The 26,358-nt window shown below is 38.1% G+C and overlaps 1 protein-coding gene across 7 annotated transcripts; it reads left to right on the forward strand.

The window, feature by feature from the left end:
• The first annotated feature begins 1,926 nt into the window (after positions 1-1,926).
• On the forward strand, positions 1,927-26,276 carry LOC116256155 (alpha,alpha-trehalose-phosphate synthase [UDP-forming] 1-like). 7 transcript variants are annotated; one of them, XM_031632417.2, is made up of 19 exons: positions 1,927-2,136; positions 8,509-9,197; positions 9,556-9,653; positions 9,832-10,220; positions 12,006-12,120; positions 12,383-12,484; positions 12,574-12,724; positions 14,521-14,609; positions 16,204-16,252; positions 16,893-16,993; positions 18,183-18,370; positions 19,500-19,617; positions 22,662-22,841; positions 22,917-23,039; positions 23,153-23,240; positions 23,324-23,454; positions 24,256-24,354; positions 24,693-25,111; positions 25,566-25,952. In XM_031632417.2, exons 2-19 carry the CDS (start codon positions 8,879-8,881, stop codon positions 25,612-25,614), a joined length of 2,808 nt encoding a protein of 935 aa, XP_031488277.1. In that variant the 5' UTR covers positions 1,927-2,136; positions 8,509-8,878; the 3' UTR covers positions 25,615-25,952. The 7 variants fall into 7 exon arrangements, with proteins under 7 accessions (XP_031488277.1, XP_031488292.1, XP_031488285.1 ...); XM_031632432.2 differs by having other exon boundaries at positions 8,519-9,197; XM_031632425.2 differs by having other exon boundaries at positions 8,789-9,197; positions 25,566-25,951.
• Positions 26,277-26,358: the final 82 nt, after the last annotated feature.

A 26,358-nucleotide genomic window follows, 5' to 3' on the forward strand; every position in this document is an offset into this window, starting at 1 on the left:
ACCGATTTAACGGCCTGTTTCCTTACAATCAAAACATGGCTTGTTTCTTTCATGCAATAATATATTTCAATGGGTCGTCTTTTGTACATATTATCTTGCGCCATCCATTTTTGAAGCACTGGAAAAAATACTGTTGGTGAGTTGGAATTAAACAGTTCAAAGCTCCATTTATTGGACAAATCATGTGAACCATATGTATCAGAAATTTTTTTTAAATACGGAACAGAAAAAATAGTACAGTATTTTTATGTATTTTTTAATACACGCAATAAGATATTACTTTAGTAATATAAAATGACAAGCATATCTGTAAGTTTGGATTCTGCAAAGGACAATTGCAGGTATGCCTTTTGGAAAGTGCCGGAGACATTCAAGGTATAAAAAAATTGTTTAAGAGCTATCAACTTTCCATTGTTTCGTGGACAGAACATGTGAAGAAAGAGGGGTCAAAAAGCAAAAACTTCATCAAGAAGAGGGAGGGAATGCGATATAACTTTTCAAGCAGTGGCACCTTCACTTTTAAAGTACTCTACTATTTATTCCTTTCTTTCCTCCCAGTGAAAGTACTCTCGACTTCAATACCGTTCACATATAAACTAATGTTTGCTAAACTGGATTGCTGGTTAACTAAAGCCGATAAAGCTTGTTTCCTTTTTATTGCTGTTTGCTCCAAGATTAACGCAGTCTATTCTTAGAAGCAAACATAAAATGCAGCCTCATGTTTTCTGCACATTGGATGATTTTCGCCTCTGTTTTCCTAGCAACAGAGAACAAAACTTTTTGTTTTGGAGAAAAAGAAATAAGCACATGACTATTGAATAGCAGAAGATTATGCGATCATAAATTAGATTATGTGGTCATAAATTAGATTATGCGATTATAGTTTACAATTTATAATCAGTTTTACCATTCTTGAGGGTCACACATATACAGTTAAAAATGTGCTTCATAATTTTTGTAGCAGCAGGATTTGAGAACTAGGATTCTTTCGTTTATGGTCGATACGATGTATCCTGACAAATACATTGTACATATATCGGTATAATGCATGCAATTTACGCAGTTTTCCTATACATATATCAGAGTTTATATAATAACTTGATCCATCTTTACTTGATTGACGCTCTTTCACACGTATAGTCCATTTTGTCCAAAAAAGTAAAGAAAAAAAAATCACAAAATTAAAGTTGTGGTTGCGTAAGTACTTCAGCATGGTTAATTCTTGAACTCCTGTTAAAATAAAATAAGCGTGCTTAAAGCATGCACAAACATGTACTTGTGACTATAAGCTAAACGAAAAGAAAAAGTGAATAAAGAAATCGTGTTATTAAACATAAGTGGACTCCACAAATGCTTGTCTTACTATGGATATGCTAACACCCTAAAAGCTCATATATTCTACTAAAACCTACATAATAACAAATTGTATACGCTTCATGGGGGACAACTCTAAACCCACTACTAAAGTTGCAGAATATGCTAACGAAGCCAGGGGGGCTGTTTGAAAAATAAAAAAATTATATATTTTTAGGGTGATAAAGAGATTTACATGACAACAAAAACTAAACTACATCCATGTTGGTGAGGTTGGCGGTGCACCGTTCAACTTAGATACTGAGCTTGTTGTGATGCAAAAATAACGACGACCCTTAAAAGAGTAGCGCCACCTTCCTAACCAACCAGCTACCTAATATTTTCAAAAATTTTAATTTGACCCTCATAAAAATGTAACGGGTTTCTTGTGAAAAAATTTTAAAATTTTGTATTATATTGATGATAAATGCAATTAAATGAATTATAGAAAAACCTTAAAAGGCAAAAAAAGAAAAAAGAAAAAAATCGAAGCGTCTCCCGCGCCCGCTCGCTCTGTGGCGAGGGGGAGAGGGAAAGGGCGCGCAAGCGTTTATAATAAAAAGGAGGGAAGAGGGCTCTCCCTCGCTCTGGTGACAATCGGTGGTGGAGGGGACCAGAAAAGTGGCTGCTTCTCTTTTGACGCTGTCTTCCCTAACCCCTCGGTCCTCTCCCTTCGTCGCACTCCGATGGTCGAATTGACGCATTTTCCGATAAGGGCGAGAAGGAGAAAAGGACGGAAAGTGACCGTCTAGAAAGCTTTGCTGTAGAAGATTCTTCACTGAGGTGATCAACCCCCTTACTTCTTTCTTTCCCGATCTCTTTTCTCTTCCTCGCTTTTGTTCTGCTTTCCCTGCAATGAAACTGATGATCGCAAAGTGGATGTGCAACGCTTCCTTTTCTTTCTTGAATTCCTTTGCGTTTTGAGTTCTTGAATCTCTCAGTTGCGAAAAGGACGCGGCGGCTTCGAGTTTTTGCTTTTTTTGTTTTTTCCTGCATGATTTTCTTTTTTCTTTCTATTGATGATTGTTGTGGATCTCTCGGTTCGTTTTCTCCCGAGTTTTTGTGAAGCTTGTTCTGAAAGAACGAGAGTCGCGCGGTATTCATGTTTTTTCGTACGTTTCTTGTTTTTCTGGATTTGGATTTCACCTTGGAATTAGTGCTTAGCGCTTCTAGGCAAATTTTCTCGTCTTTTTCCTGTGAATCATTTTCGGGATGTGAATGCTTACTGGAGATCTCGACTAGCCTCGGGATGTGATCTCTTTGTTATCGATCTCCAGTTCCACGACAAATGAGATCTCGCCAGTTCCTGGAAATTAAAATCGCAAGGGTTTTCATTTCTGGACGGGGCGCGCGGATCACGTCCGTCGTCCGGCGTAGGCGCCAGGTTCGTGATTTAATTAGATCTTGATTCGTGTCGGAATCCTGTCCGTACCGGTCATACGCTCTGCCTACGGAAGGTTTTGAAGCTGGGGAAATAGGAAGGCCCTCGGTCGGAGGATTAAAGACTAAAGTATGTGTGGAAAAGCAATTCCCCCACTCCGCGTTTCCTTTCGTCGCGCTTTGCTGGTACCTCCTAAAAATAGAACGCAGTTCGGTCAGCGGAAAAAGGATTTTAGCGGTAGCTCAGCATTGAGAGTTTCCGTCGACTTATCGCCGGGAAATAAGTCGGTCGAAGTATCTTACCGCATGCCACCGGCCGGTGAAGATCTTCGAAGTCCGTACAGGTAGGTTGGAGGTCAAAAAGAAAAAGACCGGGAAAATGGGAAATTTAAAAGTGGGTGCTCATAATTACAAGAAGACCCACGAAATCCTCGTTCGTGGCATGTACAGGATCTTTTTATCTTTCTTAGTTATAAAATAATTCAAAAATCAGTTTAAAACCTAATTTTTCCATTCATATTGGTTTGCAGCCGGTAGGATGAGCTGGGGCATTCTGTAATGCAGATGATTGCCATGTTATTCTGTTCCCTTTTGATTGATAAACTAGGGCCAGCGTATTCCCATCAGTTTATGCCTACACACCATCGGTAAATTTGAACTCTTGAGTCGTAGACTACTTCTAAATTTGAGAAATCCAACCCCACTAACCAAGTAAGAAAACTTATGTTTGAGATACGATTTAACTATCGCCATAATCAAGAAACATTATTTCGTAACTCCTACATAAGAACTTGAATTAGTTTCCACCTAATAAAGTGGAATCGTGACTCCTAGATGAGAACATAAACTAGTTTCAACCTGTTAAAATGCAAGTGTGTAAATTAGTACGACTACAGTGCCGAATCTTTGTCACGGAAGATTTCTTTATTTATACAACATTTCGAAACAACAGGTGGAGAAATCAGAATTTTTTGGTTGAGGGCCACTTGAGTGGCCTACCCGAATCTGGCGTGGCACCGCATGTGGCTGATGGGCAGGTGCAGGCAGTGGCTCACACGCTGCTCCACTACTGAAAACAAGGGTCTAGCGTTGGTGAAACGATTGAGACAACTAAGCCTATTTTTCTCTTTATTCAATATTCGTTATTGAATATATGAGAAGAAAGACAAACTTAAGAACTTAAGTATTAAAGCGAAAGTGCTACTTTCTATCTAGAATTCACCTATCTTAAGGTGGACAAGATAGTTGTGAAAAGGAAAAATTAAAAACAGAAGAAAAAGAGTGAGACAAATGATCGGTGAAATGAAAAAGAAAAAGAAAAAAGTGGGTTTCGAAATGGAACTGATTTACATCTTGATGTATTATTGTATGTCTGAAGCTATAAGCTGAAAGATTACAATTTTACAGATTGTTTTTACATGAACCACATTTATAGATACATGCACCTATTCTTTGCACGCGAATAAACCTTCAAAAGGAAGCAAAGTGGACAAGCATTTTATATGACAAGTGAAAAAAAGAAAGAATTATTGGGCATTTTCCTTCCTTTGGTTGTGATTGTCTGTAAGAGTATTTCATTGTACTGTTGAAAGAGAAGCAAAGCTCCCTCCCAACTCTTTGTCTAAAGGACATACTTTCAATGTCTACTTTCTTTTTCAACAGGAAAGAAATGATTGGTGGATGGGCCCAAGTTTATGGCCATTTGGTGCATGCAACCGCTTTTTGGAAATCAAACCTCACTGATAGGTCAAAATATTGTTTGGAAAAAAGACTGTTGAAATCCGATGTCTGGATCTAATTTTCTGACCTATATGTGTATTTTTTAAGATGATGAAGTATAGCACCAGTATTTAAAATTTGGTCTTACTCATTTCTATATATATATATATATATATATATATATATATCAAATGAGTAAAACCAATTTTACTGGTATATCCGAAACCGCTTAATCATGGATAAAAACCAGACTCTTGAACTTTTGTTGAAAAATATTACAAATAAAACGTAAGCATCTTAATATGCTTGCAAACCTTAATTTAATATAATAATTCAAGCCGCTCTTATGAAAAATATTGATTGTTGTACAATCATAATTTTGATATATGTTAGCTGTTAAATTTTTTATTATTAAAAATACGTTTAGACTAAAAAATTGATTAAAATGATAGTTTGTTTTCCGTTCTCGTGTGCGCATGCGTGTGTGTGTGTCTATATATATATATATATAGTTAAATTACACAAACATATTATAGTGAAAAAGTTTAAGGACTTGGGATTTTATCCCCTCCCTTAGTGGTCTGGCATACGCAAATTCATCAATTTCATTTTAGAATTAGCTTTTTCACTATTTTGTTTTCTTTTTCATTCTCTCATTCATTTAGTTTTTCTTTTTCTCAAATTTTCTGTATGAGCATTCTTACAAGTATGTTTGTGACCATACATACAAATATATTGCATAAGCACACATACGCTTAGATGCACAAAAATTCCGCATGCACGATTATGTTCTTGGAGATACTAACGTTTTGCTTGTAACGTGATTCTCGCTAATTTTATGCTTTTCCATATGATTGTTTGAGAAATTTGGTGGTCGTTTGTGAATCATTAAATTGCTATCCGTAGACAACAAAAGATGTACTACGAGTATCTTGGTAACTTCTGCATAAGCTTGCTTGTGCAAGCATGCACGCATTGGTTTTAATCACCCTAATCCTAATGATATTTCTTTCAAAAGAATAAGTGGTTACTCGCAGTTAAGTCTATTGTTAGTTTGACAAATAAACATGTTATCTAATGTCCACGATTCAGTGCTGTTAAAGGCTAATTTTCGAGGCGTGGAGCGTAGGCCTGAAAGCATTTTGTAACCGACAAAGCCTCGTTCACAGATATATTGTTCTTTTAATTGAAAACAAAATGAAAACCCCAATTTTTTTCCCCTTTTCGTTGGCGCTTTTCCCACCCCCTCTCGATTGAGGGCCGCCGTCCAGCAATGCCCAGCTGGCATCTCTTGTTCGTCTGTTTTTTTGCTCTTGCTTTTTCTGAACCTACCATATATGTTGTTATACTCCTCGTTGTGCATTGGTCATTCATTGCCATCTTGGTGCCTGTAAACCCCGATTGATTAATATCAAATATTTACCATTTACTGAAACATATTTAAACTATAATTGGTATATTAAACTCTTTACCAAGAGGCCATGGTTAAGCTTTACAAACTAACAATAGCAGCGACTGCTCTTCTGCAAAATAGCACGTGCAGGGAGAGTTACATTAAAAAAACTCCAAACTGGTGCGTTTCAACTTAAGACATCAGAGAAATCGTAAGGCCAGCCTTGTCAATCTTCAACCGAAAAGCAACCAGAAAAAAAAGTGGAGGGCTGAAAAGATATTCTTGCTGCTGCTACAGTCAGCTACTTTACATAAATGAAAGCTTATTGTGATTACGAGAACCAGAAACTGTTCAAGATATGAATTTCTTGGGACCATTCAAGCTTTGGTGTTTGCTGCATTATCTACAGCCTGCCAAATTCGCTCATCGCGTTTATCCTTCCGTATGCGCTCTCTTGCTTCCCTATCTGCCTTGATTGCTATGATATCCAGCATCTGAAATCTCCAATAACCAACCCGAACAGCTCATTAGAAGGCATATTCCATCGCCATTATCAAAGAATCTTCTGAGAAAGACAAGCAAAGTGGTTCTTGTGGCTGTTAGGTTAGGCATGGACAAGGTATGCATCTATTCTCAATCATAGCAAAAAAAAAAAGTTAGAGGTTGATTCACATATGAGAACTTGGATGTCCGGGTCTACAGATGTCTGATGAGCCGGTAAGCTTGATTCTGAACAAGATGAGCCTATATTTAATGACTGATGGCAACTGCCATTTCTCTTAGATGAGTTTTCAAGTCCTAATGCATCTCAAGTGCACCAGCAGTATTCACTTTGGCATGAAAAGTATGTGGAACATTTTGGTGCACAATCGGCTTCAATTTAGAGAAATTTTAGTTATCTATTTGGACTTATTTGTTAGAAGATCAATAGACAATTTTTACAAGAGTTTTGGCTAGAAGAACATGCTCTTGGAACATAATTTCCCAAACAAGCGTTTTCAAAATACCATGTCCTTGTTTAAGAAAAATCTGAAACGATAATGTCAAGAAATTGGTTGTTGGATTTAGAAACAATATCCATAATCATACCATGTTTCCTAAAATAAAGACATGATATTTTTAATTTACGTATTATAAAAACATGTGCTCTAAGAACTCGGTGTTGTTTCTCATCGAACGCCTTCTGCACCATTGTGGACGGACGGTTACGGGCCGTGGCGGAGAAGGGCAGCGGTTAGCTAAACAATATGCCACTGGAGAGTTCATTAGTAGGGCCACTTGCAGGAGGACAAGGAGCTATTCGAGAGTGCTTTCGAAAAGCCCCCTTATTATGGCTGAACCATCGTGGAGTGGAAGAAGAGACCAAAAATAGTTCTGAGTTTAGATATATATGAAGGGGCTAGCGAAATAAGAGTTCACTGTAAAATCGTATTGGTATCTCGTGCAACTTTTTACAAAGGGTGGATGCATGTTTCTGCTGGATGCCAGGAAAAAAGAGAGAAAAAAAAAAGCAGCTGTGGTCATTTGTGTAATTTGCGCTATCGGGTGCATCATTACCAACGTCAAAAACTTCCTGCAACAGAACCGTCTGCACGGTTGTCCATGATGTAACCCAAATGTGGAAGTGGAAACAACATGCTGTCAAGTGCCTTCCTTTCCTCCGTTTATCATTTTGTATTTTTTTTTCCCTTCTCCCGCTCCTTTTCTACATCCGATTTTCTGACCACAACCATGCAAAATATCCACTCCAAGTGGCTTTCCTTTAGAAGAAGAAATGCCAGCTATTCAGGTGATCTGTTCATCCAAGTTGGTGGATGGAGCAAGTTCGGGTGCGTCGTTGGACCTTTAACTTAATTTATGCTTCAAAATAAGAGGAACCACTTCTTTCTTTCTCCTTCCTTCTCTGCATTTATTTTGTGATACAGTCTTGATACCAAAGAAATTCCCTTCACTTCTCTCCGTGCCATTTAATTTTTGAGCTTTTGTCGTTATTCTTGCCCGAGCGACAGACTGGTTCCGCTTGGTATCCTTGGTTCTTGCCTGAGCAATTTTGGTTGTTTTGGACAGGAATACGAAATAAAGCCACAACTCGTCGAAGGAGAAGGGAACAGAGGGGTGCAAATAAAATAATTTGCTATCTGGCAGATGTAAACCGTGGCAAACTTTGCCTCCAGAAAAATAACATTCATGGAAACATGCGCATCAGCTTTTGGTTTTACGAGGACAAAAGAAAGTAAAAACTCGTGAACGGTGTTGCTTTTGAAAAAGATATAGTTTTCTTTCATTCTCGAGCAAACCAGGGACGCTTAATTTGTTCCTTTCTGTGACTATCCTATGTTTTTCATTTAGTTTTTTGGCAATTTTGCATCGGGATGCCACTCTGTTTGCTTCTTAGTTTATGCCGTCCCCACCTTCGTTTCCCTTTTCTCGAACTCCTTTTGGCCTCCCTATTAATGGGTACACATTATCATGGCCGTCGATGTGATGAAAAATGATAAAAAGTCTATTTTCGATTGTATTACCTCGCGATAGTTCTACTGTTGATTGTTAGTACATGTTACGATGTAAAAGTCCTCTTCTATTAGATCAAAATACTTGATATCTCTTGAAGCATGAAATTTCTGTCTGATGGTCGTCTCTGGTTGTTCTCAATTTGTTCTAAGGGCGTGTCAGCCATTTTCTTCGTTGCGAACAAAGTCTGTCAGTTGCTTTGAGAATTGTTGCACTTCGGGATCTACATGCTCCGTACGATGACGGGAGTGCGACAACATGTTTATTTCAGCATTGGAGAACCCTCTGTAACTCAGCATTGCGGCTTGCTAACCTGAGAAATATGCGTCCGAATGAAGGAAGCAATCTAAAATATGCATATTGCAGGATATGCTTGGCTTGCTTGCTCTGTTTGCGTTTCCTGACGGGCTCCTGAACTTGATATAAATGCAGGGAATTTATCCGTTCCCCTGTGGAAGCAGTAGGCCGGAATTTTGGTTCTCTATTTGACATCTAGTGAAACTGTGCTAAAGTTTTGCGCGTATGCCGGGGAGCAAGTATAACCGCAACCCAGGCGTTCCTGCCACTAGAGTGGAAAGGTTATTGAGAGAAAGAGGACTTCGGAAGATTAACAGAGGAATCAATTCGGGGGATGAGAATCTCGATGACGAGGAACGACAGGAAGAGGTGGCAACTGAAGTCGCAAATTCGTATGGTGATAGATGCGGCAGGGAAGATGGAAGACCTGTGAAGCAGAGGTTGTTGGTTGTAGCTAACCGGCTTCCAGTCTCCGCGATCAGGAAAGGAAAGGATTCATGGTCGTTGGAGATTAGTGCTGGAGGTCTGGTCAGCGCTCTTCTTGGTAAGAAGAAATCTGGACTCCTTGATTCGCATGGTGCTTCCTTTTCTGTAATTTTCTTTTTCCTTCCGTCTTCTGCTTGGAAAAATCGTTCACCAGCGAACTTGTTCACCAAAAGTTGTTTTGCTTATCGTCATTTTTGCTTGCTCTTATATCTTGACTATATTTTCTTTTAAGGCTGCGCATAATTGTTGCATATGATACGCCATTACTCGAGTTGGGAATTGAACTAGTTTGCAGAAATGCTATTCTGACATTAGAGTCATTTCTACTTCTTTTGATTTTTTGTTTGAAGCGGAAGCTTTTCTGTGCGTTGTCGCCTTTGGAGAAATATGCATCGTTTTAAATGCTTACGTTGTAGGTGTGAAACAGTTTGAGACCAAGTGGATCGGATGGGCTGGTGTCAATGTGCCAGATGAAAATGGTCAGCAGGCACTCACGAAAGCGTTAGCAGAGAAGGTATTGACTGGAAAATCATCTACTTTTCATGTACTTTCTCTTAGGTAATTATAGGTTGTCCTGTTTTTTTTTTTATTTAAGCGTTCGTTAGATGAGGATCAGTTTTGTTGGGATCTTTTCTGCCTGACATTGTACATTCTGAATCTTTGACCTCCACGATTTTCTTGAATTCATGCAGAGGTGCATACCTGTTTTTCTTGATGAGGATATAGTGCACCAGTATTATAATGGATACTGCAACAATATTTTGTGGCCTCTCTTTCATTACCTTGGTCTTCCTCAAGAGGATCGCCTCGCTACTACACGCAGTTTTCAGTCCCAGTTTGACGCATATAAGAAGGCCAACCAAATGTTTGCTGATGTGGTCAATGAACATTATCAAGAAGGAGACGTGGTGTGGTGCCATGATTATCATCTGATGTTTCTGCCTAAATACCTTAAGGAGCGGAACAGCCAGATGAAAGTTGGTTGGTTTCTTCATACACCTTTTCCTTCATCTGAGATCCACAGGACGTTACCATCCCGTTCAGAACTTTTAAGATCTGTTCTTGCCGCTGACTTAGTTGGGTAAGCAATAAATGTCAATAAAAAATGGTGAGCCCATTTTTTATGATAATCTTGGTGCATCCTTTTGTTCGTAATGAAAGGGAGTCGCAAGCTTTTTTACATCTTGTAATCTATCCTAGTCTCTTAGAGAATCTTTTTGCATTTTGAGCACCATTCCATCTTTTGTGCATGAAAGGATAATTTGTTTTTGCTTATTTCATATGCCTAAATGATGGAGAATACAAGTGGGGATGATGACAAAATCTAGGCCATTCTCCTAATAACATTGTCCGTGACTGTCAAATTATGGTCAAGACATCAACACCTTGTACTTTGAAAAAACAAAATGGTCTACACGTAGAATCTTAGGGCACTGAATCTGGAAGCAGACAAGAGCCTCTTATTGTGGTGATGCAGAAGGGAGCTAGCCCTGCAACCTCATTCTTAAAGAGCAAATGTGCACTTCTATAAGTTATTAAGATCAATGCTCTTCTTATTTCCTTAATCAGTGGAAAGAGAGACAAACAGGAGTTACAGGACATTGTGGTGAGGCATGAGAAGCAGCAGATGTATTCCAGCATGAATTCTGAACCCTTTCCTGTACACAGACTTGGTTTAGGTCCAACACATCAATTCTGGAGAAAAAGGGATTTTGTTTGTATAGAATGTCCTGAAGCCTCATTAACAAACTGTACTCATGGCACTTGTCAGATGTGGCACTTTACACAGACATGGATATTTCGTCTCCACTTGTTTAAGGCACCATACAGCAGAGAGGGATGTTGTCAGGAGTTACAGGACATTGTGGTGAGGCATGAGAAGCAGCAGAATGTATTCCAGCATGAATTCTGAACCCTTTCCTGTACATAGACTTGGTTTAGTTCCAACACATCAATTCTGGAGAAAAAGGGATTTTGTTTGTAAAGAATGTCCTGAAGCCTCATTAACAAACTGTACTCATGGCACTTGTCAGATGTGGCACTTTACACAGACGTGGATATTTCGTCTCCACTTGTTTAAGGCACCATACAACAGAGAGGGATGTTGTCAGAATCTCAATTGATACTTTCATAAGCCACCAATTGTTCTGCCTGATCATATTCATGCATAGACACCTTTTCAGAGAAAACTTCATGAATGCACAGGAAAAAATAAATTTGAGGACCAATACAAGCTAAGCTTAATGTTTTCAGTTTGTTATCTAAGCCCTTGGAATTTGAATCCTACACCAGAAGCCATCTTGAAGTGGGTCATATAACTGTAAATAGATTTGCAAAAAAAAACGTAGAATAGATTGTAATGCTGCACTGAGATGTCACAGACTTTGGCTTTGCCTGGATTAAAACAGATCATCCATCTCATTGGTTGATTGAATCAGGCTGTTACCTGTTATGAAAGACGAATAGGTCTGACATTTCCAAGTGAGATGTTTCCTCACAGCTGCATCACAAGGTAGTTCGAAGAGATCAACCAAACCTTTTGCAGTAAAAGTCTGATTCTTATGCTCCTAAACTGGATCATTCACTTGTGCCTTTCCTTGTGATGTAATAAGGTCATAAAGGAGTATTAGATGACATGTACCTTTTACATTATAGGACCACATAAGTTTGGAATTATCATATTGGTGGGCAAATTAATCGGTCAATCTGGCTGTCAGTGACCTTACTGGTTGTTGAAAGCGTAGCACACTTGTTTTCCATTTCCTCCATATTCTTGGATGAAAGTCATCTCCTTTTCTCTGGGATTATATGAATAAGTTTCTAACTTATCTTCAGCCATTCTGACTCTGTGAAATTCTGTTTGAAGCTTCCACACCTATGATTATGCGAGACATTTCGTTAGTGCTTGCACTCGTATACTTGGACTTGAGGGCACACCGCAAGGTGTGGAGGATCAGGGGAAGCTAACCCGTGTTGCTGCGGTACTGTTTTTGCTCATTTACTGCTCTGTTGCTGTGGTACTTTGATTACTGAAGTCTGATGAATGATTTATCAGCAGTTTTTTCTTTTTCATTTGCCTAGTTGTTCACGTGTTTACGCATGCATTACTTGTTTTCTGATTATTTAGTGGTTACTGTTCAAAATTTGAAATTTTGTTATGGTCTATTTTTATGTAAGAGATTATTCTGGACAATGTTATGAGGTGTAACTTGTTGTCTTTCTTGTCTTTTTCGGAACTGCCAGTTTCCTATTGGAATAGACCCAGAGAGGTTCATTCGGGCACTGGAGCTTCCACCTGTCCAAGAACATATCAGAGAGTTAAAAGAGCGATTTGCTGGAAGAAAGGTGAAGTCTGTTCTCCTAGAATTGAAGTGCATGAGAGCAATTTGAGAAATATTGTTTTTCACATGGAATTTTGTGCTTCTGTTGGGCAGGTAATGTTGGGCGTTGATCGACTTGACATGATTAAAGGAATTCCTCAGAAGATTTTGGCATTTGAAAAGTTTCTTGAGGAAAATCCTCATTGGCGTGACAAAGTTGTTCTATTGCAAATAGCTGTTCCTACAAGGACAGACGTTCCAGAATGTATGTTTTATTTCAATTTATTTATCTATTCAGTAGATGTAAGTTTCTACATTTTAGTTGCTAATAGTCTTTGAGTGTTGTACAGTTTAATTGCTAATCTGTCCACGGATGAACAAAAAATGTTCTTTTTTGTGTATCATTTTCCTTTGCTGAGACAACACTTCTTTCTGTTTATGATTAGTTACAATGAGAAAATTTCAGCTACTGCATTTTATACTTTTTCAGAAGTAGCAGTCTTATTATGCACATGCATCACATCAGTTATTCGGAGTAGATGGTAAACTTCTTAGTAAAATATTTACCGGCTTGTGGTTTAGATGGTCATCATTCTACTGAAATTTTGGTTGGGCATATTATAGAGGTAATCTATTGAGAAGTACATGCAGCTTCAGCATTTTTGAATTAGTTAATACTTCAGTAGCTACGCTAGCTTCCACATCAGTTGTTTCGATTGTTTGTAGATAATCTTCTTTGTGCATAGATATCATCTTCTTTAATAATACAATACCCATTTAAGAGATAAAATAAAAGTCATATTCAATTTTTCTGCTATTCTAATCTTGAATTCTATATAATATATATCCATCGTCTGCTTTCTAAATGGATTGATCTGCCCGTCATTCCCTATTGATAATTAATCAATTCATGTATCAGGTTTTTATGGATAAAAAGGAAAATTATAGTGGTAAAGTGGCAATATGCAGGAATTCTTGGTCGAAAGGACATATTGCCATTTCATGGACTCATCAACAATGGCATTTAAATAATCTTGTTCTGTCATATTTTGTCTTTTTTCCCTAAACCAGATAATTGTAGCATTGAAAACAATGACGATCATTGAAAACTACCTTGTCGGAATTGTCCTTTGTTCTTAAAGAGGGAGTTTTACCTTTCTCTAAGCAAGTGGAAGTGGTGGTCTATGTCACATGGGTGCGGGTGCCTGTGCAGGTGTGGGATGTGTCCAGTTCTAAAAAAAAAAGAAAAAAAGAAAGGAATTTGCATGCTGGTGGGGTGAGGGAATATATGAGTAAAAACTTTAATGTTTTTATTTGCCTGCATTTTGATTTTTTTTTTCAAAGGTTACTTTAAGGTTTAATCTCATTCAAAATTCAAGATTTTATTAAATAAAACAATGAAAACAATGAGAGGCCTGGTCTTTCAAAAAATTTGGGTATGGGGACACACCGTAAGAAACAAAGAGACAAGGGGGAAAAGGAGCAGGTGCGGTCAGTAGCACCCAACTCAGTCAAACCGAGTTAGGTGCCATGTCACTGTGCCACCGCCTACACCCGCATCGATGCAGGTGTGGTGCCATTTTTTTGGCATGTCCGTGTGACTTAGGTGGTGGTTCCATTTATTCTATATCTTGGTCTTTGTTCTTGGTCAATTCAAGGATTTACCTAGTATAAACTGCATGAGATTCAAAATATACATTTATTTGGGGGGGGGGGGGCTGGGGGGGGCGGGGTGTTTGTCATCACCTATTTTGCTGGCATGGAGACATAGAGTTTACGAGATAATTTGCAAAAACTTGGTGAAAAATGCTTTCATCATGGATTTATATGCTTGAGCGACTGTATCAGATGATGCTTTTAGAGGTCTCTATCTCACGCTTTTCAAGGATATTCATGCCCTGTGATATTCTCATCAATTTTCCACATTGTTCATTTTATTCATGATATTGGTAGACACAACTCATTTGCATCTCGTAAATAACATATAGATTTCACTGAAAATGACGAATGGCAGATCTCTCTCTCTCTCTCTTTCACTCTCTCTTTTGCTGTTGTGTGTAGACCAAAGGCTCACAAGTCAGGTACATGAGATCGTTGGGCGTATCAATGGTCGCTTTGGTACATTGACGGCAGTTCCTATACATCACTTGGTATGTTTTTTTTTTTCGATATGCAAATTCAAAGACACATGAATTGAGCCAATCTTGAGATTTTTATGTGTGGCCAAAAAACAGTTAAAGAAGGTAAACTTATTGAGTGAATTACTATCTTCAAGTATGTTTGACTCTATAAATCAGTGTTGCAGAAAGCGTGTTTTATTCGAAAAAACATTAAAAACAAGTCAGCTGAAAAATGGAAAAAAACATGTTTTTTTTAAAAAAAAAAATACCAAACAACAAAAACACGAAAGGCACGTAATATTTGCTTTTTTCGTTTTTTCATGTTTTTTACAATTTTCAGTTACCAGATTTTTATTTTCACAATTTTTGCATTTTATTTTTGTTATTTTTTTTTACTTTTTGAAATTTGCCTGTCTTCCAGAGGAAAACCACTTTTTCATATTATACCTGAGAAAAACCTTGTTGTTTTGTACCCGAGAACAATATTTGTGATAATGCTACAAGTCATTGTAACAGAAAACACATTCTATTTTAAAAAACACGAAAAAATCTTAAAAATAGGTCAGCCGAAAAAACAGGAAAAAATGTCAAAATGAAAAACACGAAAAAAAACATGTTTTGTTCATGTTTTTCTGAGTTTCTTTCATTTTTATGTTTTTTTTTTTCATTTTTTAGTTTCCAGATTTTTATTTTCACATTTTTCACATGTTATTTTTAAGATCTTTCCTTTTTTTAACTTTTTTAAAACTTGCCGAGATTCTCCCAATATTTTTTCGAGAAAAACAATTCTTCCATATTATACCCGAGAAAAAACTCGCCGTTTAAAAACGATATTTATGATAATGCTATAAATAAATACCTCAGTGAGCAAAAGCTTTGATGCTCTTGAACATGAAAATTTTTCAAAATTTCTTCACAGATAATGTCGCAAGTCCTAAGCATTTGGCTGCCTCATCTCAACTTCATGTATATGACCAAGGTGTGGCTGAACTTGTTTCATCTAGTAGCAAAAACTTGTTCAACTTAGTTCAGTAAGATGGATCTATCTACTGTCTATATTGATCTATCATTATAACAGATGATGACAATACCCACGATATATAAAATGAAATACAAAAGCAACAAAAGATGGCCAATAATAGTAAATAAAGCTGAACGCTACAGGTCTCATACACAACCAAATATTACATATTAACAGGTGTATGGATTGAGCCGGTACAACTTCCAGCAACATTTTGCCCCTATACATATAGGAAAAGTTAATGTTGTGCGCTGGGTTAGTTGCCTGATATCTAAAAATTTGAAAAATCATTGGTAAAAGAACTATAAATTGTCAATAATGCCACCATAAACCATCACCACACTATAAACCGTGACTAATGCCAATTTAGTGACTTTTTTCAGCGACAGAATTTTAAATTTTTGATTAACATGAGCTGCCTAAGTAGGATTTTTGGGTAGAGTGTAGGAGGTTTTGGTTATTCAGCTTGACTTATTTGTGACTGTCGTTCAAATGAGCTGTTAAAATGACTCTTTAGTTGTTGTTAAATCTCATTATCCTGTTTGTTCTTTATGGACCCTGCTGCTACTCTCTGCTGAAAGCTTGATTTTTTTTCATGTGCAGGACCGTTCACTTGATTTTCATGCTCTGTGTGCACTATATGCAATCACAGGTCCTCAAAGGTTTCCTGGTTTATATAAGTTTTTTTTCATTTTTTTTCTATCTTCGGGGGCAAACAATATTCAGGTATTGGAAAAAGGAAGGGGCTTATCCCTAACAATATGAAAAATGACATTTAAACACAAAAGGCGGTCAAGTTGTTTTAAAAGGTTGCTATGTATCAGTTTTTTTTTTTCAAAACTGACCTTCTTTCAGATTTAACATATATATATATATATATATATATACTATACACACACACACACACACAAACATCTTTTATATATATATATATATATATATATATATATATATATATATATAATATATACTATACACACACACACACACACACACACACAAACATCTTTTTTGGTGACGTGAATGATTAAGAAGTGAAAATATTTTGCTGTTCTTAAGATTCCTTGGACTTCTCACAGAACTGAACAAATCTCTATGTTGAAGACTTGTTAAAAATTTTGCATTACATATAAACTTCCTACAGCTGGACAGACATCTTTAACTCTATGCACTGTCTAAGACTCTAAGTTTACTCAACTTTTAAACCAATTTTCCCTTGCATGCTTACACTTTCTTCTAATATCATTGATATTTTGTATTTTCTACTGATATTGTGATATACCACCTGCCAGATGTTGCATTAGTTACTTCCTTGCGTGATGGAATGAATCTTGTTAGTTATGAGTTTGTAGCATGCCAAGATGCAAAAAAGGGTGTTCTTATTCTTAGTGAAGTAAGTAACTTAATCTTGTCCCCAGAGTAACTGATTTGAAGCTTGTGCTTTTCTTAGTTCATATTTTTGTGTCATATTTTGCTTCTGTTGTGTACATCTGGATGAATGCATGGGCAGCATGTTTATTTATGCTTTTAAAGGCGATTCTTGTGTCTCTGCTGTTTGCAGAACACATCTCTTTTCTGTCCTTCCATCTTGTCAATAGCCTGGTTGATGAATGCCGTACCTTGTTATATATGTATACAGTGCTGAATGACATCCAAGTCAAAGTGTACTAAATCTGTGTGAGGATCCAGCAACTAACATTTATAAATGAGTATTCCAATCGCTTGATGTGCTCATAATTTTTGCAATTTATTTTTTGTTCATTGGTCGGCTGGGTTTGGTAAGCTGAGGAGTCACACTTGGTCATCCTTGTAGAGAGGCTTATGCATGTTTAAGGCCCAACATATTAGATGACTGAGATTTGTTCTGTTACTGGTCAACAGAAATCAGAAAGGCTGTCTGGCTTTCCACCTTTATAGGCCGTTGCATCTTGTGTACTTTCTGTGCATGAAGATGGGGTGAGAACTTAGGAAAGGCGTTCTATAGACTGAGACTCTTTATCTTTTTTTTTTTTCTTTTTCCTTTTCATGTACTCTTTTTGGACTGCGTAGGTGTCACTAGGCCTTTTTGGAAGGATACTGCCTAGGCCGACCTCATGCTTTTGTCTACTAAGTTAACAATTAACAAGTGCAGTTCTGTCAATGATTCAATGGAAAATAAAGCAAATTGTTGGCTGTCACACCTGAGTTGCTCCTGCACTCACACCTGAGCAGCTTTTTTGAAGAGTCTATGTGGCTTAGCTCTAGCTGGTTTAGATCATGTTGACTTTAGTAAACTATGGTTGTGATTCTGCTCGTTTGAAAATTCATATTTGCAAGATTAAGTGTATGAATGGCCCCCTCTAATGTTTAATTAATACAAACTTCCCTGTTTATGCTTCATCCATCATCTTTTTCTTATAAAGTCATCTGACATTCACTATCCCGAAATTTAAACCATTTCCTATGATGCTTTAGGAGTGGTCAATTGACTCAATTCTATGTTCTAAAATATATTTTCTTTTTAGTAACTGTAATTTTTTATATGTTGATTTTTGCTTCCTTTCTCTCAACAACTTGTTTTGATCACCTTTTTCTTTTTGTAGTTTGCAGGAGCTGCACAGTCTCTTGGCGCCGGTGCTTTACTTGTTAATCCGTGGAATATTACAGAAGTTGCTGCTTCAATTGGTCAGGCATTAGATATGCCTGCAGATGAGAGAGAGAAAAGGCATAAGCATAACTTTCAACATGTCACCACCCACACTGCCCAAGTGTGGGCCGAAACCTTTGTTAGGTACTATCATAGCTTTCTCATCTATGTGTTAATGTCTCGTAGGTGCAGGGATGGACACATCATACAGAACAAACTTGCGAATGGGGGTGTAGGAAGTGTTTATTATCGATGGACAACATATATCATTACAATTGTTTATCAAACGAAAAGACTTCGTCAGTGTGGTGCAAAAAGGAAGATCGTTCAAGCTTTAATGAAATTGTGATTTTAAAAATCCATGTTTAGGCAAGTATTGAAATTAAACTAGAAATAAACAAGAGAAGGTCCAACAAATCCATGTTTAGGCAAGTAAAGAAAATTAAACTAGTAATAAACAAGAGGTCAAACAACAATGGTTTTTACTACTGAAGTTCTTCAATATCAGAAGCAAAGCAAAATTTAGTACCTGTATACAAAAGAATTCTAGAACGTAAAATTGTTTATAAACAGTGAGCTTATGAATAATGTAAGAGTACCCAAGTTGACAATATGTAAAATCCTATGTGAACTATAATTTTATGAATCATTTAACTGTACCTAGCTTGACTTGCAATGAGTCAGATGAGTACCCGGATGCGGATAGAACCCATGGACTTGCATGGGCATTAGTTGACTGTACCAGATTCAACTGACAACTGATTTTACGAGTTAAGAGTTACATCTCAGCCGCAACCGAAGGTGTAGCTTAAAAATTTATGTAAGGTGAGCCATCATTATTAACATCAAAATTTCAGGTTGTTCCTGGAAGTTTCCAAAAAACTTTCAATCTATTTTCCTTTTTCCAAGGGTCCATCCCCCTGTTTCAGCCTGGCCTGCGCCAATGCTCAGTGTGTATGTAATGTGAGCCGGAAATCTACCTAAAGAGTCTATGTTACATATATAGGTGTTCCTGCGTATATTACAACAATCCTCAGTATGAAATCCTATTATTATGTGTGCATCCATGGTTGTGCAAAAGCAACATTTGATTCATGAGCAGATATTGGTTTCCATGATGTAGAAGAAAGTTCTAGTTTGGCATCTTTTCATGCCCTGAAGGACATCTATTCTCTTACTAAAGCTTTTTTTCATTGGATGGTATTATCAACGTGACTTTTCTTCACTATATCTGCTAGCTTTTCCTATCACTTATATTAGTTATTTTTTTCAGTGAGCTTAATGACACTGTTGTTGAAGCCCAGTTGAGGACAAGGCAAATACCACCCTCGCTTCCAATCAAAACTGCTGTTGAGCGTTACTTGCATGCAAGGAATCGACTCCTGATACTGGTATTCTTTATTGTGTATCTTTGTGTAATGCAAATGACGCCTGTGCTTTATAGGCAGGGAATTGTGTCAGTCGTTGGCGGTAGCATGCCGGCCCAATTTAGTTGCAACAGGCCATGGTGATGGTGATGATTGACATTAGGGTGAGGAATTGTCATAATGGATAGAGTTACAGTAATACCATAGTATCTTTATTGATTTAGGTGTTACATTTCTTAATCTGAGAGCAAATGGGGTTTTATATATATATATATATGCCAGTATGATGAAGCGAATATCAACTGCTAGAGTTAAGCACAATTACTACTGCTTCTGATTTATCTTGCGTATTTCTACGGTTCTAAGGGCTATTATGGACCTCCATGGTTAATTGTTTCTACAAGGGGATGACTGTAAACGAGGAGGACAAACTGCCAAAAGCAGAAACATATCAGAGGCACTAAGGCATCAAATAACGTACTCTTGAATAACAATATAAACTGTACGAAAATATCGCAACAAGCCTTGTATGAACTACATACGACTGGGATTCCATTCCTATTTATACAAAACAATTGAGGAGACGTAAGAAGGAAGGAGCCAAGAGTTAGGCCTCGGGCTGGCTCGGGCTGGCTCCATCCTGGTCGAAGTCGAAGGGTAACTTTGATAAGGTAGAGCGCCAAAATGACAGTTAAAAATAAAAACTAAAAATTACAACATAAACAAAAGAATAAAATACAAAAGAAAGCTATATACAAGTTTGTACGTTATATATATATAAAGGAAACTGAATGATGACTAAGAAACATCAAATAATAACCCTCGTCATCAATTTTTTTTTATGGAAGAGTCCTTTTTAATATTGTTTTTTAGTTTTTGTCTTGTTTTGGGTTGTGAAGGAGGAGGTCCTCCACCGGCCGATGGTAGTCGGTCGTCCGGCGGCGCTGACCGACAGCCTGGGCGCCGACGTCGTCTGGCGGATGAGGATAACAGCCCTCTAAATGTGAGGGAAGAAGGAACAAGGGGATCACCCTCCTCCGCCGGCCGAGGGCGGCGCCCAGCCCGTCGGCCGGCACCGCCCGACGACTCCCGACCGTCGGCGGCCCCGGCCGACGGTCTGGTCGCGGCTGTCGGCCGGCGGGAGGTAGAAATCCCCTCCCCCTTTCCTCCTCAGGTTGAGAGTGGAACAAACGTGAGGGAGGGCGAATGGTTCCTCCGCTCCCACCTCACAGTGGCGGAGCTCAGGCCGGCGCCTCCCGGCGGTCGGTGACCGTCCGGAGGTGCTGGTCAACGACCTGGGCGCCGCCGTCGGGTGGTGGGAAGGGGTTCCCGGTGGGATGGGGAGGAACCCCTCTCCCTCCCAAACGTTTCTCAGCTTGGGGGGGCGGGGGATTCCTTCCTCCCGTCGGCGGCCGACGGGAGGGAGGGAGGAATCCCCTCCACCCCTTCCTCCTCAATGTGAGAGAGGGAGAGGCTTCTTCCCCCTCCCACCATCAGACGGCGGCGCCGCTGCGGACGGTTCAGCGGCGCCGCCTGTTGGTTGGTGAAGGAAAGAATTTCAGAAAAAGAATATATTAAATTAGTAATAAAATAATAAATATAATTTAAAAAAAAAAAAAAAAGGATGAAACCATCAATCCAAAGATGAATGATCATCGTTTGATGTCTTTACATGTCATTTGAACCTTCGCGCACCGTTGAGTGACTATGATGGGTAGGTGTCGGTAAAGGGTAAAAGCCAAGACTTATTAAATTAATCTTAAAAAGTGTTGTAAACAAAATATGGACCTTCTAATATGTTTATAAACACTAACTTAATATAAACCATGCTTTAGTTCAAGTAAAAAAAATTGATATTTATACTACCAACATTTTGATATTATAAGAGCAGTTTACTTTTTTAACTATTAAAAAAATCATTATTTAAGTAAGAAAACGATTAACTTATATATGTTTCTCATCAAAGCACTCTTAAGACCATACTTATAAGGTTAGATTTCAAAAAGAATATTTTAGTAATTAATTTCAATAGGTCTGGGTTTTTTGTCTCTTATCCAAATGGTCTGGTTTTTATCAGTTTTCCTATATATATATAATTGTATATATATACACGCACCCATATAATATGTATAAATATAAACAAACATATGCAGAGGTATTTACATGCAATCTAACAATGTCGACTAGTGGAGTTTTAATAGCAAGCTGCTGACTAATTCTCAGTTGAACATGAAAATGGTTCCCTATCCAACAGCTGAATTTGAAACTGTCTTGACAGATCGTGCAATTGCGTGTTTAAAGTCATACTTTGCAATCTGCCTAATTTTTTTCTTTTTCCTTTTTTTTTTCAAACAACCCAGATGACATAGTACATTGATCGACTTATGGTTCTCTTTTGGTCCCTATGTTACTCTTAGCACTCAAAAGGTTACCTGGGCTGTGCTCCTAGATCCAAGGCACCCACCATGCGTGAAAAAATGTGTTATCTTTTATTCTTCTTTTTCTACTTTTATTTTCCTGTATTATTTTACTTATTTTTTCCTTTTCTTTATGTCCGTTTTCTTTATATTCTCCTCCTTCTTTCATCGACTGTTTTTGTTTGGCCTGCTGAGACACCTCGTCCTTTCTGAAGATCCACCACCTAGCGCTTTTGTCTACTAAAATGTTCTTACAGAATGTCGTGCCTAATCATCATCACTGATTGGGTTAGCCTGTGAATTCCTGATTCCAGTTTGTCCAAAAAAGAATGCTGATAGGCCGTAAACTACTTTCTTCTAAAGGTTTTGTCTTTAAATTTGTGGTTCTTCTACATGGTACGTTTTTCTTATCAGGGTTAATCTTTGGATCAGTGAATGATTATTAGAGTACTGCACTTTCTGTTCATGGCATGTAAATGATCTATTAGCATAGGCCTTATTATGCACTTGCAAATTTAATTGGCCATGTTCTTCTCCTAATGTCCCATTATTTTTTCCAACTTGTTCAGTCAGAGATGAGAGAGTGATGACTGGTACAAGTAGTACCATTCTCCTTGCACTTATATGTCTGTCTCTGTCTTGGCACTCCAGGGATTCAATGCCACATTAACATCTCTAGTGGACAGTCCAGGACGAAGAGGCGCTGATCAGATTAAAGAGATGGAGCTTACATTGCATCCAGATTTGAAAGTGCCTCTTACGATTCTTTGTTCTGATCCAAGGACAACAATGGTTGTGCTAAGTGGAAGTGATAGGAACATACTAGATTTGGTACTTTCTTGCATTATTATTATCTAGATATAATTAAGATTCTCGCTGGTCTTGTATTGATAATTGATTCTTCAGAACTTTGGGGACTATCACATGTGGCTAGCTGCTGAAAATGGAATGTTCTTACGACTTACTCAAGGAGAATGGATGACCACAATGCCCGAGCACCTAAATATGGACTGGGTAGAGAGTGTGCAGGTGCAGCAAGATATACTTTTAGCATGTTGCAGTTTGACAAGTCATATCTGTGCTTTGTAGTATGGTATTTTTCTTTATTGATATCATGTTTTTTCTTCTTGATCTGTGTACAGGATGTTTTTGAATATTTCACAGAAAGAACACCTAGGTCCTACGTTGAAGTTCGGGAAACTTCTTTAGTGTGGAATTACAAGTATGCTGGTGGGTTTGGAAGTGATTGCTCTTCAATTGTGTTTTCTATGCATGAATTTGTGTCAATACCCCTTTGTTCTTTTTCCTTTTAGATGTTGAATTTGGAAGGCTTCAAGCAAGGGATATGTTGCAGCATCTATGGACTGGTCCAATTTCAAATGCAGCTGTAGATGTTGTTCAAGGCAGCCGATCAGTTGAGGTCCGCTCTGTTGGTGTTTCAAAGGTGTGAAAAACATGCATTTATATTTGTACAACGTGGTTCTGTTTTGCTTTACTGAGTCTGATCTTTTAATTAGATCTAAATCAAAATAGTTTAACGTAAACCATATTTTTGGTACATGGTTGGCTTTCTGGTCAGTTCTCTTCTTGTAAATATAGGTGCTTCCACAGTGTTAAGACGTTGAACCTTGGTATAAGACACGGTGCTGTTAATGTGCACTCATGCACTTTGGCATGCCATTTGACATCAAATTTATACTTGCAAATGGACCATTGTTTGGTGCTTTTGAAGAATGTTATCATTATTTTTGTTAATGATCTTTGGTTTAGAGAACTGACCACTTCTTTCTCCCACTTGATTTTATATCTCAAACGATTCAAGGAAGAGCGATTTTGGGTCCTATATTATGTCAGCTCTTACTTGTTCATTTGTTCTTTGGATAGGACAAACAGGTGAGGGTCTTGATGTGATTCCTATAAAATGAATTATATAATAAACATGCCATTTTTATCCATTTATGTACCTAGTCCCCTGGGTTTTATCTGTTAAAGATATGCATCTCTATTTTATGAAGGAATTGGTATTAAAATCATGACTAAATGTCCTCAATGCCATGAGTCTCCTAGGTTGTATTTTTGGCAATTCATAGTTGGACCAAAATGTGAAAGTAATTGACTCTTTTTATATGTAGCCTATACAACTACTAAAGAAAGGTTGTTCATTCAAGCAACGATACTGTTAGTTTCTTCTTCATAGTCTGCTATTCTTTTTTCTGTCTTGTACTGACAATTTTATTCTTTTCAGGGTGCAGCAATTGACCGAATCTTGGGAGAAATAGTTCATAGCAAATCTTTGGCAACGCCAATTGATTATGTTCTGTGCATTGGCCACTTTCTGGGGAAGGTAATGCCCTGTGATGTGCGTTGTGAATGCCTTTGCAAGAAAATGATTTTTTTGGGTTGTTCACTAATATTCCTGCACATTTCAAGTCCATTAGATAACAACAGAATCAACATATGCTGCATTGCTGATGCTTCAATTTTATCGGGTCTTTGATGCTTTAGTTTGCAGTTGAATGGTTCAAAATTTCCTGCTTGCCCTGTTGTGTCTTCAGACACAGATGACTGGCTTTTCTCAGGATAATTATATAAACTGAATAGATAAATCAAACGTCATATTTTTCCATTTGTATGTTCCGTTCTCTTTTGTTGGTGAATGAGTATCCACTAACTAACTTTCAGGATGAGGACATCTACACTTTCTTTGAGCCAGAGTTGCCATGTGATGCACCCGGAACAACACGAGGAAAGGTGACTGAGTCTGTCAAGACATTGCCAGAGAAGCGGTCAATGCAAAAAACTCCTGGCAAAAGTGGTGGAAAGCCAATGCATGGTCGCACAAACAAGTTGTCTTCCTTTTCCGAAAAAAGAACATCAGGTAGCAATAGTGGAAGCTGCAGAGGAGGGCATGAAACTGCTGCTTGGCGTGAAGGTTCATCTGTGCTTGACCTGAAGGGTGAGAACTACTTCTCTTGTGCAGTAGGACGGAAGCGCTCTGCTGCACGTTACCTGCTCAGTTCATCAGAGGAAGTTGTGTCCTTCCTGAAGGAAATGGCAGGAGCATGCGAAGTTGGTGAAGGGCAGTGTGCATATTTCTCAAGGTTTGTCATCCTTTCTCCTATTAGCATGTCCTCTGATGATCTTACCTTGGATATAGTTGAGGCAGGTCTTTAATGCTAGAAAGTGGATGTCGTTTTAGTCTTCATTCAATGCCCCTGTAGATGCACATGAATCTTCTGTTGGTTCAAAATGTCAATCATATATTGCTTGCCATGTTTTTCTTTTTCCTATGTCCATATAGTTGGGGATTGATAGTTAGGCAGATGGCGATAGTCTTGGAATGGTGCCCAAGGATATTGCTGATGGTAATTACTCGAATTTGGCTTGTAATAAAAATTTTAAAGGTAGTTGCATAAAAGAACACCCAACTTTCTTGAAGCAATGGGTTTATATGAGTATGGGCTGAGTTGACTGGATGGTTTTGTTCTGGTAGGTAGTGGTGTGGCATGAGTTCTCTGTGGTCGCATATTCATCCTTTGCACTGGACTGCCATAGGTTATTGGGCGGAAGAAGGGCCCGGGACTATGGAAATGCCTTTATTTGAAGAGCAAGACATCTGGTGGTCCCTCAACCTGAGTGCCTATAGGGGCTGGTCTACCACATTAAGTGATGCTAGCGATGTGATCCTGTTATTGCAGTAGGTGATTTGAGATATCTCAAGAGAGCTCCTTGTGGAGATGTGCTTTGTTTTGCATGTGTATTGTATCTGCAGGGTTTTCTGTTGGTGTTTGTCACAATGACCATAATCAATAGTCAATAGACTATCAGCATGGCTTTGTAAACCATGAGGGTTTTGCATCTATTTCTTCTGTTGAAGTTATGATTCCAGTGTGTGGCATAAGTCATACGACTTATGGTGGTACCCATGAGGTTTAGTCTTCATTTTAATAACTTGTTCGTATATTTATTTTGTTGAACCATGTGCCATCTGAGTTTGAATATTTTCGATCCTCAAAGGGATCTGAGCCTCTTTCCTTTGTTTCTACAGGTAACTCTTGATATGTTGGGGGCTCTAATCTGACTTCCTCGGTGTTGCAATGGGCTAACATTGGCAAGCTAGGCATTGGTTTAGTCATGTGTCTTGTAGAAGTTTGTTAGTTGAGTCTTAAGTATTTCTATATGGGCTCTGAAGGAGTCACTTAAAACGCTGAGCTTTTCGTTTATTTTGCACTTTTATCATTACTCAAGGTATGGTTTGGCTTTAAAGTCTTAATGTCTATTTCTGCTGTCCTGAACAAGAAAAGGTCAAAAGTTGGGTCACGACATAGTAACTGCCTTTCTTCGACGT

Source organism: Nymphaea colorata, chromosome 1 (assembly GCF_008831285.2).
Source record: "Nymphaea colorata isolate Beijing-Zhang1983 chromosome 1, ASM883128v2, whole genome shotgun sequence".
In the NCBI taxonomy this organism is placed as follows: Eukaryota; Viridiplantae; Streptophyta; class Magnoliopsida; order Nymphaeales; family Nymphaeaceae; genus Nymphaea; species Nymphaea colorata.

Coding starts and splice junctions, on each gene's coding strand:
- LOC116256155 (XM_031632417.2), top strand. CDS start 8,879: ATGCCGGGGAGCAAGTATAACCGCAACCCAGGCGTTCCTGCCACTAGA. Junction 12,485..12,573: donor AGCGATTTGCTGGAAGAAAG/GTGAAGTCTGTT, acceptor TCTGTTGGGCAG/GTAATGTTGGGCGTTGATCG. Junction 25,112..25,565: donor CAGTGTGCATATTTCTCAAG/GTTTGTCATCCT, acceptor GGACTGCCATAG/GTTATTGGGCGGAAGAAGGG.